Below are 17,118 nucleotides of genomic sequence, written 5' to 3' on the forward strand. Positions count from 1 at the left end.
TCCTAGTAGCTTTTGCAATGCTTTTCTACCTGACATTAAGTCTTTTTTTGTGGGGGGAAAAACTGAAATCTTATAAGAGTTCACTCATATTCCACACCATCAGCTGAGCACTGTCAGTTGAAAAAGATATTGCATTTGAGTAAACACAAGAACATAATAATGCTAGTGGTCATCCATTTTTTTCTTCCACAGAGGAACTGTCAATGACTCATCTAAAGGCAGTCTCTGCTTTTTGCATTGAGTTATTTTGGCTGTATTCCTTGATGACCAACTTTGTTCTCCTCTACAGTGGTCTTCTAGCCACTGCTAGATTTGCTTCCAGGGTTTGAAGCACCTATATTTGTGCCCATGTATTACATTTTACGTGTGGTTTCCCCATATTTCTTAATGAATATCTTCACATTATCACAATATTAACTTCAGAAATAATGTACAAAGACATTAATTGTTCAGTCCCAAAAAGAAAACAGCTACCTTAAAACTTTGAGCTGGGGGGAATGCTATGTATTAAAATGCAGGTTCGTTTGTACTGTTACAAAACGAAAATGGTTTCTAGTGATGCCTAGTGACTTAAAGGCAAGATGTATTTTGAGAAGCAATGTCTTAATGGAAGCTGATAGGACTCACCTGCCTCTGTGACAGTATGCAGCTGGTAACTGTAGCTTTAAATTCTGGATTGAAACTGTTTTCTTTAAATTTTATACTAATATTGTTACTACATTGCAGCAGAGAGTTTTCTATGAAAAAAAGAACAGTTGACATGTGGTATGCATATTTGGAGTTTGTCACTGGGGTGTTCTAAATTGTTTTTCTATTTTTCTGATTGGAAGCCAGCTGAACCTTAGTACTACTTATTAGTACTGATGACACTAGTAGCCATGATAGTACATAAGTGATGTCTCTAGATGTTGTGAATAGTCATAGATAGGAAATCATGTATTTCCTGCATTTTAAAGTTTGCAGATGATACGCTTTAAGAAGTATTTTCTGAGTAAAAATACTGAGAGATAGGCATAAGAAGAGATGATGATGGTAGACGCTGTAGACAGAAAACTAAGTTACCATACTGTGTTCTGTGACTGGCAGATCGTGACCTACCAGTTGGATTTTTATTTTTTTTTTACTTTTCTTTACTTCCCATGTAGTTTTTCCCTTTCCTTTCTGTTTCAGTTATCCTATACCTACTGAGAATAGATTGGAAAAGCCTGCCTTTATGCTCTTTCTCAGACAGTGAAAATAGGGTGTCTTAAATTTGAAAATAACACATTCCTTTATTTTCTGAACCCTAAATGTCTGTGCAGTGTCTAAGTAATATCACTCACTTTGGAGATAATTACTGTTACTACCTCATATAAACCAAATTTTCCATGCATCTTAGCCCAAACATGTTCTTGGTTTCTTGGGTATGTTTATAATATTTGATACTCTGCAGGTAAATGAAAAAATCCTTGCATAAATCTGACGAATTTAAATTCAAGTTGTGTGTTTTGTAAGAAGAATGTAATGCAAGGAATGAATGATCCTTTGTTGTATTGACTGTTAGACTTTCATGAAGTAAAATAGTCACTAACAATTTCCTTTTTAACAACTGAAGTAAAATACAAAGTAACTGTAGAAATAAAAAAAAAAAGCTTTTTCTCTACACTGAAGTTTTCACCTGTTTGTTAGTTCACCTTCCAGTTTTTTTCCTTTTGCATTCTTACAGTAGTTTTTACTTGCTTCATTCCCCTTGTTGAAAAATGTAAAGTAAAATTAAGTATGTGTGCGTAGTAAAATTTTTCTTGCCTTGAATGCTTTATTGATAGAAGGAATCTTACCCTATCACCTAAGTTAGTTTTTTAAGAAAAAAAGTTTACCTTGTATATCTTCAGTATTGAATATGGACACTTGCTCTGGACTTTTACCACGCATCGGAAATATTTAAATATTAACTGTAAAACACCTTCCAGTGTCCTGATAAATCTTGTAAAGTCAACTTACCCATTTTTGCCATGCTGGTCTTCAGTAGATTTGAATCGACATAATGGAAATATGCTAAGGAAAAACCCTCAGATTTGCAATTTCAGTATTTCTCTTTCATTAGAGGAGAGCAAAAAGTAGCTCCTCATAGTCCTGCTAATACACATTGGCTTTCGAGGGCTTTTTTTACTGCATAGCCCACTGTCTGAGACTGTTGATAGAGGTGTTAGTTAATGCTAATTATAACTACTGGATAGCTTTGGTCTGAAAAAAAATCTGAAACATTTTTGGAGAGCTACTAGGAAACAACTGTAAATGCTGATATTTAATCACTGAATGGTTATGTCTATCTTAATAATAATAATAATAATAATAATCATGCAACAACTTGATTTCTGTAAAGTAAACATCAATTTAATTTACTGTTTCTGAAGCTGTTTCTGTGCAAGCTGCAGTTAGCATAGAATATGGCTCTTCACTTATTTTTCCAGTTGCCATCAGCATTTCGGGGTGGTCGATAGTTTTTACCCTTTTTCACTTTTTTTTCAAAACAAGTAGTCCAAGATAGACCTGCTTTCAAAGTGATGTGTTGTGATGTAGTGCTTTTTGAGGTAAATCGTAGATAAACTCGTGTAACAACACTTGCTGCCTACCTAATACTACCAAGGCACATTCAGAACCTTAATGGATATCAGAAATGTAGAAGCTACCACTGCTGGCAAAGTACATACGCCTGAATTTATTTCCCTATACACTCTTTTTTTCTCCTGACAGTACCAAGTATATTTATTTTCTTAATAATCGATTTTCTTTCTTGCTCTGTTTACTCACTCACAGGAATCAATCAAGTTCTATATTCTTTCTATAAAACAGTACACAATTTAGAAAACAAATTATCTTGAACAGCTCTTAGTTTAGAGAGCATAAAACATAGCAGTTGTCAATATTTCTTCTTCAATTTCTTTAAATATATTGTACTGTATAAACATGTCAACATCTAGAGCTATGTTTGCTGTTAAATATTTTAAAGGAACATACTGGAGATGAAGGTCAAGAATATTTGGTCATTTATTATATTTCTCTGAAGGACAAAATGATTTTTTTTTTTTTAAATGTGCTTTGTGTGAATGTTCTGCCTTCTAACTGAAAGTTGAGGAGTATACTGCAGTCTCTGACTGGAAAAAAGAAAATTGGAAAACAGAGCAAACCATGTGCACAGGTGAACTACAGAAACCCAGGGCAAGCTTGCGAGCATTGTGTTATGTGTAGGTAGGTTGCTTCTGCTACCCAAATTATCTAAGGTGCTTTCACATTCAAGAAAAATTTGAGGCTCAGACATAGTGAAAAGGAGAAATTTTTCTCTCTTATTAGTGTCTGCAGAAAAGATTGGAGCTGTCTATTACATATGTAGTGTAGACAAAAAATTGCTCCTCTCAAAATTAACATCTATAATAGAACTTTATTCACAGGGCATAAATAGGTTTGCCTATTTAATCTAACTATCTCAAATCATAGCTGCTTACAACACCTGTCAGAGAAAACAGTGCTGAAGAGGACTTCAAGAGGACTTTTGTTTAGCCCAGGGCTCCCCAGTGTTTGTGAAGAAAGTATCCCCTACCAGTAGTTCTTGCTTTTTGTTGCCCTGCTGCTGTGCACCTCATCTGACTGCTACTGCGACTGAAAAATTAACACTAACATAGACATGGAGCCTACACTTAGCCTTCTAAAGTGTCATAGCTTGCTTTCTCTGCTATGTAACACTTTGTTACGGCTGTGCCTCACCAGTTCAGAACAGGTAATCCAGTCTGTCTTCTCACTGTATGTTGTACTCACTCTGTCACTCTATTTGTACCATGCCTACATGCATATGCACATGGTACTGTTATTATTTTGGCTTTTAAAATTATTTCAAGAATAACACTGAGATAAAACATACCAAGTAATGAGTGCATTTGTTTGATATCAAGTTTTCCAGTCAAAATTTGCTTTCTCTAGTCTTGATGCAGCTTCCCTGAGGATGTTTTCTTCGAGAGGTTTGCATTTGCTTCATTGAAGCACTGTTGCTACTGACTTCTCAGGATCCCTTCTACCCTAAATTACTTTAAGTCTAAAATTCTACTTGTTATAAATGCAACGTATTCCTTCATAAACTTTTCTCTTAAATGGTTGTAAAGCTATAAACCTCTTTTAACTTATATTGTAAAACTGTCTTTTGTTAGTGATATAGATGGCATAATGTGTACAACCCCAGAGTTGGAGGGGAAGGAAATGGAATGATGAACTAGTATACAAAAAGGAAATTCACTTGCACTGTGCTATGAATTTCTGGAAGTGCACATACGTTCCTGGTGTGAGTGTGATGCATCATCTGGTGAAGGTATTGCACTGAAAATAGATTTCCTGAACGGATGCTGCATTTGTTCAATTCTTTTAGCTTACCATTTTGATAGACAATAAACTGTAGCTGCATAGTGAGCTTTGGTGCATGTACTATAGGAACACATCATTATTTTAACTAAAATACAATTTCTTTTGTAAACCAAACTTTTAAAACTTTACTGTTGATAAAAAATACTCTTCAGATTTACCCAGCCATGTCCTAGTAATTGCTTTCTTGGTATGAAATTGCAAAATATTATAAATATCCCACATTTTAAACTGTTATTTATTCTTAGTTCTTAATCATATACAGATATGATAATTTCTTTGTTCTTAGGAAATCTATTGCATTTCACAAAAGTTCGTTGTCCTCGTTTGTATACTCCAGCCTTTCTTGAGGAATATATCCTAAAACTGGATGGTGGATCTGAGAATATTTCAATTAGTTTTAAATTAGGGTTTTAAGGCTACTATTAATAGACTAAGTTTTATGTGCTTTCCCACTCAAATATACACAAAAAATTGTACATAGGTATATTTTGGTTAGATGTAAACGTCTCTTTTTAAATATATATCCTTATTCAAATACACTACACTTTCCGTGCCAGTTCAAAAAGCTACATTTTGCATCCAGATGAAAAGTTTTGAAGGTGAATTACAAATCTGTGATGAGGCAAATGTTGCAGCTATCCAAGCAGTTACTGTGTATCAGAATACATGAAACTTTCATAGCAAGTCAGTAAACTGGAATATGGTCAATAGTGGCAATGCAGAGTAACACAGTATCCGTTTAATGGTGATGGCAGCAGTTTACAAATGTGAATGTTTGGAACTTCTAGAAAATCACTGAAAAACTTGTGTATGGCCTCAAGTTTTTCTGTAATGGTACTCTTATATATGCAGCACAAAGAACTTGTGTCACCTTCTTGCAGTCTTTCACAGAAATGCTGAATATTCTGTGCATAAACTTCTCTAAAAGACAGTAGAAAAGTGTTTCTGAAAATATCTTCCACTTATTTTACTTATGAATAATAATCCCAGGTTTAATGGTAAGTACTCCAAAAAGTGGTAATTGAAGTGCTGGCACACTCAATGTCCCCAGCCCTCCAGGTGTTACAATAAAAGAAGCTTTAAGAACTTCAAGAACAGCACAAGGGCAAAACCTACAGATGTTTCCTTCAGTTGTTTGTAAAAGGAGAGTTTTGCTACAGTGCTATTGTTTCACTTGTCCCTTTTCTCTTGGGGTTTTATTCTGCTGTAGTTTATCATCCTCAGTTCTCAGAATAGCAGAATTCACTGGTAGGTCACACCAAAATGGGGGGGAGGGGTCTTTCCTTAAGACCTTTCTATCCTTCTGACAGAAGAGGAGAGTTAGACTTCTCAGGGAAACAGTTTTAGTACAAAGGTCATTATCAACAGAGCAATCCATAGGGAGTGCAAGATTGAAATGGCATAGTTTTAGATATATTGCGAAGCAAGAAAGAGAAATTACCTGCAATTTTGAAGTGTTTGCTTGTTAGCTGCACCAATGGAAAGCTTAATCTCCTTGCAAAGAAGGGCTCTCTTTCTCAATGAAAAAGTTGAGTGGCTGGTCTGGTGAGTGTTGTCTTTCATTGACTTAAAATTAAGTCCTTGTCGTATGTTGTGAAATGAGGAAGATAGGTCAGTAAAATGTGTAATACTGTGTAGCCAGAAAATATCATCTAGGTATTCATGTTCAAGGTATTTTATCATATTTGTGAGTAATTACATGCTAGAAATACTATTTAACTCTGTTGTGGTGCAAAATTCTGCAGCTCTAGCATGCTGACCTACTAAGGACTTTAGGAAGATGCAGCTGCATTGTCTGTGATAAATTCTTCTAGACTTCGAGTTTGGTCACATTCTCGGTCAAATATTTAGTTACGTTTCTTCCCATTTCAAAAGGTTGCAGAGTTTTCAGTAACTCATTTAGAGCTTGTATGTTTGAATTAAAGTGTAATAATTTAACAGATAAATCGTCATCAAATAGTACTAAGAATTTATATCTCGCATTTAAGTCTCCAAAGCTATTACTGAGATAATGGAAAATTTACTGTACACTTATACATGGTATAATAATTTTTTTCTCAAATTGCCTCTTTCTATAGGGAAGAAAGAGGGGAGATAATATATTAAAATTGGGACATTGCATCTATTTGCATCACAATTTTATGCATGTAAATTTTTCATGCAGGCCCTTTAAAGAGTTCACTTATGGCAACTTGAATTCTGCACAGAATTTGGTAATAGAGGTGTATCTCTACTGTGGCAAAATGTAGAAAAGATGTACAGTTTCATTGTTCTTTGCCTCATCAAAAAATCTGTTAGCTTAAATGAAAATAAATACAATGTTTCTTTATTTTTAGCATAACTTCCTAAGGAAAGAAGGCTTATGTCTTAGCACTGCCTGTCTGCCTCTGTTCCTGCTTCAGAACATTTGGAAAATGTGGTCAAATGTAGTGTAGGAGCCGAATTTTCAAAGGTGCAAAGTTTTCTGCAAGATTAGTGAAAGTCAGTGACTAGACAGGGTGGGGGGGAAACCAAAACCTTAAGCTGACATTCTCCTCTCAGTACAAGTTCAGTGGTTGTCCCATGTAGATATGGGCTGGTCAGGGAGCAAGTGAGTACACATTTCCATAGGATCTGCTTATATTTAGGAGGTAAAAATTCTCTGGCAATTGTGGACAAAGAGAACCAGAGGTATTTGTGGGAAAAGTAGGGGTAGATATCAGTGGAGTCAGAAGTTGGGTATGACTGCAATAAAAAAGGAAGAAGTTAATGTTTTAAAAATATTAAAAGTATATAGAACCCAAACCTCTGCAAAGTCTGTGGGGATCAAGTTTCACTATCTCTGCCTCTCAAGGAAGAATTTCTTCATGTTGTCAAATTACATATAAGGAAACCTAACTAGACTGATGCTGCTGCTATTTTACCTGCAGTTTTGATGAATCATAGTACATAATTCTTAGTATTGAGGATGTTTTAGGGAATGATATTTGAAATTTTAACTGTATACTGTGAACTGCCTCCTATTACTTGACAATTCAGCAATTCTACATTCCAACTGAACTACTTCACGTTTGTATTTTTCCAGCATGGACTTAGACCGCTCCAGGCTTTTTAGTCACTGCTTAATTGAATTTGTAAAGCTGTCCCATCCGCCTTAAACTTACTTTGCTTTGCAAGCACCTTTTTGGTAAATTTTACTTTAAAATTTGCCTTAGTATTACAGTTATTGTTTTAATTGATGTAGTAACATTTAGCTCACTGTTTCAGGTGATTTCTGATGAACATAATTGAATGCATTGGAAAAATGCTATGTACTGCAAATTTTGATTTCCATTCTAGATCGTCCTCATTTGATGTAACCACTTCTGCTTTTGTTATACTTTGTCTAAAAGTTCTCTGTCAACACTTGCTCTGCTCTCACATCATGAGACTGAGCATTAGAAATGTCATGCTTCTGAAGTCTCCTGTGCTCATTTCTGGTTACCTGAATGTAAAGAACTTTCTGTGTTTTGGCATTTTGAAAAATACTGTCAGTGATGTCTGTAGTCATTGTGATCTACATCTAAAGCTTTCTAAAATGACATGGTGTGTCTGGCTAAATAATTGCCCCTGTAAACTCCTGCATAGTTCAAGTTGTGGTAGCAAATGAATGTTGCCTGTAGTTGGGCTTGTGCCAGAAGCACGAGTGAGTGGTTAGAACTGCCCTGGGATTTTTGTTGAGTGTTTCATAAATACCGTAGTTATCTGATTCAGACTTTCAGCACAGGGTTAAGTACACTTTAATTTACTATGAGCATAACTTCTGGCTTTTTTTTTTAATTGAACTTTAGTTTCTGTTTTCTTGAAGATTTAACTTGTGATCATTTAATGTTAGTTTTGTGTTGTTTTTAACAGGTCATCTGAACAAGAATCACCAAAGTGAGTTTTCTTTAAACTTTCTACTATAGAATCTCTAACTTTAAGACTAATAGTGGAATACATAACTTCAAGTGATTTTTCAAGGTCGTGATCTTGTATGGTTAAAAGACACAAATAAACATATGTATAAACCAAGGAAGATTGTAAAGATCTGTGGGGAAAAAATATATTTTGGGGTTAGGATGTGGAAAGTCTTAAGTTCTGATAGATACCTAATCACTGTTAACAAAAAAGTTGGTTAAAAACTGTTGCAAAACTTAAATGATGCAAAAATTCACTGGTAATTTTATCTAGTGACTCTTTATATAGTGCCAGATGACATTAACTGAAATATATTGTAGTATTTTCCTGATGTTATTTTTTTTTCTACATTGAAAAATTGTTATGATCTGTAATTTCAACTTCTACGTGAAATGGTTTTTTAACAATTACTATGTTCTGGAAAACCTATTAGATTGTATTTACATATATAATGTTCCTCTGCTTAATGCAGACCTCGAAGGAATCGTGAAATGTCCTGGGAACTATCAGATAAAAACATCATTTTGACAGTTTGATTCCTTTAAGTGTCATTATAGTTCACTACTTCAAAGTATTCTGAAATTATGGACAGCAACAAATAACTAAGATTTCCCAAGCATTGAAAATAGATTTTCTGTAATAACTGAAAAATCTGCAAATGTTGCACAAAACACCTCATTCCCATTGCCAAGTACACATAATCGGAAGTACTGTGGCAAGAATATATTTGCTTGATGGCATCTTTCAGAACGTTTACATTTGTTGCAATCAGAGTTTCCTAAGCTGAAAAATAAGTGTTTGCATTATCAAAGTTCACTGTAATGCAAGTCCTGTCTGTTAAAAGCCTAAGGTACATTCTTCTCTAGTGTAGTATTACTTCTTTATTGACAGCTAGCAATGGCTGCTGGAAATGGTTCAAAAAAACTGATGTACCAAAAAAGCTCTAGTACCAAAGCAGAAGTAAATGTTTGAATTTACAAATTTTAATGCCAGGGTTTACCAACATATACTTCTACTACTTTAACACTGTCAGAATTTGATGGTGCTATACCTAAGCTTTCCCCAGGACAGATGTTTTCACATTAGATAGGATTTATCAAGAAGGAGCAGTTATTCTGTATGAGTTTGATCCAATTAAAGGAGAGGTTTGGTTTTATTAATGGTCTGCATTTCATCCTTTTCATAAGAGAGAATGTAGCTAAATGAATATTTGAAAGGTCCTGGAGCACCATCAGGCAACTTGGCCAATTCTCAGATTTGAGCATTTTAATTAGTGACTTTAGTTATCCTTGAATGTTAAGGTTCTTGAATGCCAGATCTGCACCCTAATTTAATTCTGGTTTGTTCTACGTGGTTGTAACTACTCAGTAACACAATATATTAACTGTAATTAAATCTTTCATTGTCACTTCCCTTCCTATTTCTCTGACAATTCACCACAGCTTTTCTGCAAATTGCCTTCTCCCACAGGGATAAGTTTGAGATGACACTCATAAGAAGGAGGAATTGCAAAAACAAACAAAAAAAAAGTTGCTTTTCAGGAATGAGAATAGAATCACAGCAAAAGATTTTTCATGGGTAGAGTTGGCTCTTTCATGGTAGAGTTCAGCTCTCTTTATGTGTTACCATGATTTACTATAGCACTGCAACAGTGCCTTTCAGTGCTAACATCAAAATATTTTGCTAAAAGTGGTTTTGCTACTCTAGTTTTGCTTTGTCCATTCTTCTGGATGTCCACTGATCAAATGATAGGCTTAAATCACACTTCAATCCTGTTTCCCCGAACCTCAAGAAGTGGTGTTAAATCTAAGTATAAAGTTGTCTTGCTTTTTTAACTGGGCAGTACATTTGTATGTTTTACTATTTAATTTAAAAATCTGAATAACAATATCTTTTGTAATATTTATCCTTTTTAAATAAAGGAATGTATTGGATAACAGTCCAGCGCGGAGTTCTCTGACCCATATCTCACCTAAAGCCTTGGCTCAGTCTCCCAATGGAGTTGGCAACATTTCTGGCTCTTACCCTTTGGAAGGGGTGGATAAACAGTTCTTAGAAACATATGACAATGTTACAAAAAGTAGCTCAACAGAAGATTCCAGTCAGTACTACTGCGATAAGGTATGTTCAATTGTGTGCTTTTGAAATTAAAACTAGTGGTGAATATAACTTTGAATTGTAGTTTAAGAATGAACAAAAGTTGTGGTTTATATATTAGGATGAGCATATTTTGTGCACTAATAAGAATAGATCTTATCTTACTACTCAAATTTATCCAAGGTTGTGTATACAGTATGATTGACAAGCTTGCCAACTTCATTGATTTCCAAAGTGTCCAATATTCTAGAAGCATCTACAGGGGAAGTTCCTAGTGGAATAGGAATACTCACGTGATTAAATCTTATTTCCTCCAAGGAGAAAGATCAGATAACTCAAGTTGCTATATGTCTGAATAGCAGGAACATCTCTGCTTTATCCCAGGCATGTTTTAAGGATGGCTAAAGATCATTTGAATTCTGAACTGACTGGGAAGCAGCTGTTCCCCACTAATGTTATGGTAGTGGATCACTTTTCTCCTCTCTCCAGCCTGTTCCAGAGGCGTCCTGAAGAACTTCCTAACCTACCTGTCCATTAGCTACTGACACCTTTTAATCCATCTGCTTTGTGGTTCTGTTGCAGAAAATAAAAATGCACCCATTTACAGGAGAAAAATCAGGGGAAAAGTAGTTACTTCATAGTTCTTAGAGTAGAATCAATTCTACTCATGGGTTACACTTAACATTTTGGTGACAACAGATTGAAAATGTAATAGGAGTTATCAATCGAGAAAGCTAAGGTGAGAGTAGCGGAGTTAGTACAGAGCAACCAGAGAATGTTTGCCGTGAGGTGTGTTGCTGTTTTTACAATTTAAAAGATTACTACCATAGGTATATTCTACAACCATATCCTTTTCTTATTTTAAAGGTGGATTTACATAGAGTGTTTTTGTTCAGCACATCTAAATTTGGATGTACTATTCCCTATTTTGCTGCTATTTTCTTTTAAAAATTAGAAAATCTGTGGGTTTTTTCTATGTATTACAGAATGACCTAACTGAAGGAGATTTACTTTTGGTGCGTATCATACCAGATGAAGATGGGAAGTTTGGATTTAATCTAAAGGTAAACAAGCAGTCTTTTAGATATGTTTAAATACTTTTTAAATATAATGGTTTGAGTTTACTTTTTTGTTTTCTAATGTAATGATTTGGAGAAAACAGTATATTCTGCAGGAATTTCTTGTGTCTTTAGAAGTGACAGCCTAATCCTTAAATGCTAAAACAACACTTAGAAAAATAATCCACTACTAGTTCTCTGGTTTTCAGTTGCATATACTATGGGCATGGCACATTTCCAAAGCAGACTGCCTTTTTGGCTGCTTAAATATGAACTTGAAAGCCTTATTTAAGGCATGAACATTTGAAAAATTGGACCTCTGTATTGTAAAACAATTTAAATAGTTTATGCTATTCAATTTAATATATCTATTGTAAATCCTATAGGAAAGTTGAAAATTAATTTCTGAAGAAAATGGAAATTACTATTAATAACTGACTATTGTAAATGTTTTACATTCCCTCGCTGAAATTCCATTTAAGCAGAGTAGTGTAAATTAGCAGGGCAGAGTTTGATCTTTTCATCTCAGGCATTTATTGGTGCAGCAGTAATCAAATGTCATGTGAAGAGAATAAGGGAGTACAGTTGTCTGGCACTTTGATCCTACCATGTTCCTTGCACGTTCATCACAACATCTAAGATGACTGTCCGCCTTGCCAGTTCAAGTGTTGAATTAGACTTGTTTGATGAACAGGGTTACAGTAAATGTTGCGTTTTATCTGTTTATTGCTTACTAAAATATATGGCCAAAGACGCTGGATCTAGTCTACTGGAAATTGGTAAATATAAAGACACCACAACCCACCCCTTAATCCCCCATTTAGTGATGAAAATTCAGTCCTACTAACCCTGCCTATATAGAAACAAAAATAATTGATTACTTGTTTTAAATGTTGCTTATGCTTAATAATATATTTATTGTTGTTATTTACTTCACATTCCCTTAGGGTGGAGTAGATCAAAAAATGCCACTAGTAGTATCAAGAATAACTCCAGGATCACCTGTAAGTAAATTTGTAAGGCTTTTACTCCTACCTCTATTACTCCCTCCTCTCTCAGAGGTCTATACAAATAGTAATTTGGACCCCATAACTAGTGTGAGATAGCAGCTGAGCTGTTCTCTTTAGGAGTTGGTTTGACCAGCGGTTTCTTAAACCACAGATTAAAGGATCTAGAAGTGTTACCCAAACAAGACAAGTAGAAAGCATATTTGTGTCCTCTTGTCATCTCAAAAAGTGCATCTGGAACTGGAAAATGCTTGATGAGGGGCAAGGACTTGAGATAGGGAACAGCATTCACTGAAGAAATAAATAATTTGGGCCCCTGCAACCTAGAAAAAAAAAGCTAGTTTGAGAGAGATGTAGTAGAGATCTGTAAGATTGGGAGCACTGAGAACAGGGAATTCCAGCAGAACTGTGGGCTATCAAATTAAGTTTGCAAAAGTCATGTTATTCATGTTTAGTGAAGCAGTTCTTGATGCATAAGATTGTAGACTAGTGAAACTCCTTGACAAAGGATGCCGTGATTAAAATAATTTTGTGGGTGGTCAGGAGAGGACAAGTACTTGGGGGGGAAAAACTGCTGTTATTTACTAGGGAAACCACAATAGGCTGAGGAAATCCTCAGTGCTAAAAATATTTATAGGCTGGAAGGATATCTGGCAGGGGAGAGGGAGCAGAGTATGTTTGCTCTGTTTCTATTTTGCCATAGATTTTTGCTCATGGAAATGTTTATGGACTAAGTGAAATGTTTATAAGAATCAAAATACTCATTGGATTCTTCTGTTGAATTGTGAAATAATAGTAATAACGTATCATCTTTTTACCTTTTTTTCTTAATAATTAGTACATAAATTTGTAGGGACATTTGTTATCTCAAATTTTTTCATTCTCCTTTTTCCAAACTGTATTTCCAACTCTCATAAAATAATTTTAGTGCAGACTTGATATTGCTGACTTAATCCTAAAAATATGATATACTCTTGTAGACTCTTTTTGAAATTTAATAAGGAGTCACAGGACTGATATCTAAATGTCACGATGCAAATTAAGCTAAAACAGATTGCTTGAGAGGTTGTTTTTGTCACATTTATGATTTGTGACTTGACTTATGCAGTCATTTATAAACTATAGTAATTATTTGAATAAAAGATTAGTAGGAAATTATAATTATAACTTAAATCTACAAAGTGAAAATAAAACAGTCCTTAAAACATTTCGTGGTCAACCTAGCAAACTTTTTAAGGGTGATTTGAGATACTGAAATTAAATAAGGCAAGCAGACTCATTCCACAGTCAGAGAATGAAAGATGTTTCTCCATAGGCAGTCATTTCCTTTGGCAGATTCAGATTGTCTTCTGGAAAGTATTGATCTTTTTTTTTTCTCTCTTGGATTGGAAAAGGAATGCATTTCTAACTTGCACACTTCATTTAAGTGTCTGCCACTGGTGGCAAGTGACTAATTAGACCTCTAGCCTAGTAAGCAACTAAGTGAGTAAATTGTCAGGATCACAGAAAAAATTGGAATCGGTTACCCAATGTAATATACTCAATAACAGTGCTATAGAAATCATGTCGTTATCACAAGAGGAAAAAAATATACTTATTTTCAGAACAAAGCAGTATTAACACTGATTATATTGTTTACCATAAATGAAATTTCACCTGCTCTTTATTGTTTAAAGAGATGTAGCTGATATTTGAAAGTTCAAATTAAACAGTCTATGGTATGCATTTTTACATTATTTTAGCTCAGTGATGTCTTTTCTTCATTGCTGCTATTTAAACTTGATCTAGATTCACTCATTACCCTGAAAATTGCCCTCACAGATGCCGTTTGGTAGTATTATTTGCTAAGATTATTTCTCAGGCTTTTAGATAATTTTTTTCCATTTTTCTCCAAAAATATGTGTATTTTTTGTAGAGGAGAAGAAACGAATCTACTCACCAAAAATAAGACGATATTTTTCTTTACACATCCTAAAGTTCTTCTAAAAATTTCCCACTAATAAAGCAGCATTCTAGTATGCTGGGAAAATTGTAGGACAGAGCAGTCAAAAGTGTTGTGAGAGCACATTATAGCTAAGGAACAACCACTTATTGCAGCTGTTGAGTTTTTGTTTGTTTGTTTTAATTAAAGCCTTATACTGTTTTGTGGTTTTTTATCACAAATAGTATTTATGTCCTAAGGTGCTAAAGATATCATTATGGTTTTATTTAATAAAACTTTCAATTGAAAAAGATTTCATGCTTCTTTAAGCAATACCAAGGTGATTAGCATAAAATGAAGCATTGGATGTGTCAATAGGACAGGAAGCCTTTTACATAATTAATTGTGTGGAAAAGCTTAGTATCTGAAAATCTACAAATTATGCTTGTGTAGAAGGAATTAATTCTCGTTCAAGATGTATTTTATATAGTCAGATGATTCACATAAAAGAGCTGAGGCATTAACATATCGCATGATTAACAAAGTTTGTTTCAGCAAAGATATTAATCTCTATCTGTAATAAAGAGTAATAGTCACCAGCCAGCCAAGAAATCTTAATTATAGACAAATATAGGAGACTAGAAACCATTTTCTTCATGTTCTTGTTGACTTCTTGACTCTACTAGACTGACTGGATGCAACCTTTATATTTGCTATCTTTTCAAATATTTATATTTCAGAGAGAATAACTAATATCTCAGTAATATTTGAGAGTTATTAAGTTATCCAGTCATTCATAGTTATATTCTTCAGTCTTACCTTTTCTAAATTTTACACATGGCAAGGATATTCTTGGGGAGCTATGAATACCTTGTTAAATCAGTGTTGAAGAACACCATGGCTGTTCTTAATTCCCATTCTTTTTCTGTTTGTTTGTTATGAATCATTGTCAATCTTCCCTCACCTTCATTATTTTCTTTCCTTACTTCTATGGAAAAAGTTGGGGGAAACTATTCCTTCTTTAAATTTTTAAGCAACTCTTATGCTTGGGATTTTTTCCTCTTGCATACATCTTTCTCTTCTCTTGCTTCTTTCTCTTCTTCTTTGTTTTGTGGCACTAAGACAGGTCTTAAGTTTTCTTTCCTTTTACTTTATACTCCGGCAGAAGTGGCTCCCAATTTATTTTCTTCTTCACATCCTCGCCTCTATTTTTTTTTTATTCTGCATTTTTCTTGTTGTTTTTTTTTTCATTATCACTTGTCCTTTCCACTTCTTCCTAATTTGGTTGGTAATATAGTACATCATTGACAAACTTATGTTAGGAGCCATCAGTGCAAGGCATAATTCAGATATAATGTAATTTGAATGTCTTCTTCCCACTCAGGGGGTTGTTGATGGTTGTTTGGCAGGGCTAACGATGTTGGATGAATAAAATTCAGGGAATGTGTGCTGGCATTAAGGAAAAACAAGGAAGAACTATGAATAGAGAATAGCAGTAAAGGTCTATGTCTTCATTTCATTTGTTGTATGAATGAGTGTTTATATATCACTCTTGTGTTGCTGGGCACTTCCTAGACGAAATAGAAATTTGGATAGCAATGAAAAAAAGTTGTTACAATACTTTACACTCAAAGATTGTAGAATCCTGCACATTCATATTAGAGAATCACAGAAGATTGGAAGGGATCTGGAGGTCATCTTGTCCCACCCCCTCTGCTTGAGGTTCATCTAGAGTCAATTGCCCAGGACTGCATCCCAGATGGCTTTTGAATACTCCGAAGTGAGAGACTCCACAGTGTCTCTGGGCAACCTGCTCCAGTGCTCAGTCACCCTCAGAGTAAAAAAGTGTTTCCTGATGCTCAGATGTAGCCTCCTGTGTTTCATTTCGAGCCCGTTGCCTCTGATCTTGTCACTGGGCACCACTGAGAGCCTGACTTCAATTTCTCTGTGCCTTCCACTTCAAGTATTTAAGTATATTGACAAGATCTCTCTGAGGCTTTTCTCCTCTAGGCTAAACACTCCCAGCTCTCTAGTCTTCCCTCATGCTAACGATGCTCTAGTCCTTAATCATATTAGTACCATCATCATCATATTCTGACCATAGCTTGAATGGCTTTTTGCTGAACTCAGAGCTAAATATTCTAAGAAATGTGGCAGAAAAAAAGCCAAACAAGCCCTGGAGTTCAGCAGTTAATCTAAATTGTGGTATCCAAGACCATACGTAATGTAAGTTTTCATCTGAGATGGGGAAAACCTTGTTTTAGTGTTCCCTGCAGCACAGGTAGCAAAAGAATTTTTCACAAATGCAGAACATTTGCGCATCATAGTTTGAGTACTTGCCTGCATCTTCCTGTTAAAACTTTCAGTAAATGAAGAGAGGAAGAATGTTCTCTATTTGTAGATATCCTTTAATATCCACCAAACAAGAATCTGCTAAATAACAGGAATATGAAATGTGTATGGATTTCTTTGAATTTTAAAAAGTACGTGCCTAGGCAATGTCATGTTATTTAAATTATGTTCATGAAAATCATGTTTGAACTTCTCAGTATTTACTGCATCAAAACTGAAATTGTTATCTCATGTACCCAAAACACTTTTTCCAGAAATTCAGTGGCTATTGAGGCTTGGAACCTGATCTTCGAAAGCAATCTGATGGTGGCTGTTTGATTAACATGAATTCCTTTTATAGCTATAGATATGCTGTTTGAACTGTTTCTTATCTTCA

The 17,118-nt window shown here is 34.7% G+C and overlaps 1 protein-coding gene across 8 annotated transcripts in view; it reads left to right on the forward strand.

Moving 5' to 3' along the window:
- PTPN3 (protein tyrosine phosphatase non-receptor type 3) overlaps positions 1–17,118 on the forward strand; it is a 163,710-nt gene that overhangs the window by 120,019 nt on the left and 26,573 nt on the right. For all 8 annotated transcript variants that reach the window (XM_051812626.1, XM_051812627.1, XM_051812628.1 and 5 more), the window contains 4 exons: positions 8,263–8,286; positions 10,230–10,428; positions 11,391–11,468; positions 12,410–12,466. In XM_051812626.1, the coding sequence (XP_051668586.1) occupies positions 8,263–8,286; positions 10,230–10,428; positions 11,391–11,468; positions 12,410–12,466 (358 nt within the window). The remainder of the gene's footprint in view (positions 1–8,262; positions 8,287–10,229; positions 10,429–11,390; positions 11,469–12,409; positions 12,467–17,118) is intronic.

Source organism: Manacus candei, unplaced genomic scaffold (genome assembly GCF_025592945.1).
Source record: "Manacus candei isolate 608988 ecotype Guabito, Panama unplaced genomic scaffold, ASM2559294v1 h1tg000088l, whole genome shotgun sequence".
Taxonomy (NCBI): Eukaryota; Metazoa; Chordata; class Aves; order Passeriformes; family Pipridae; genus Manacus; species Manacus candei.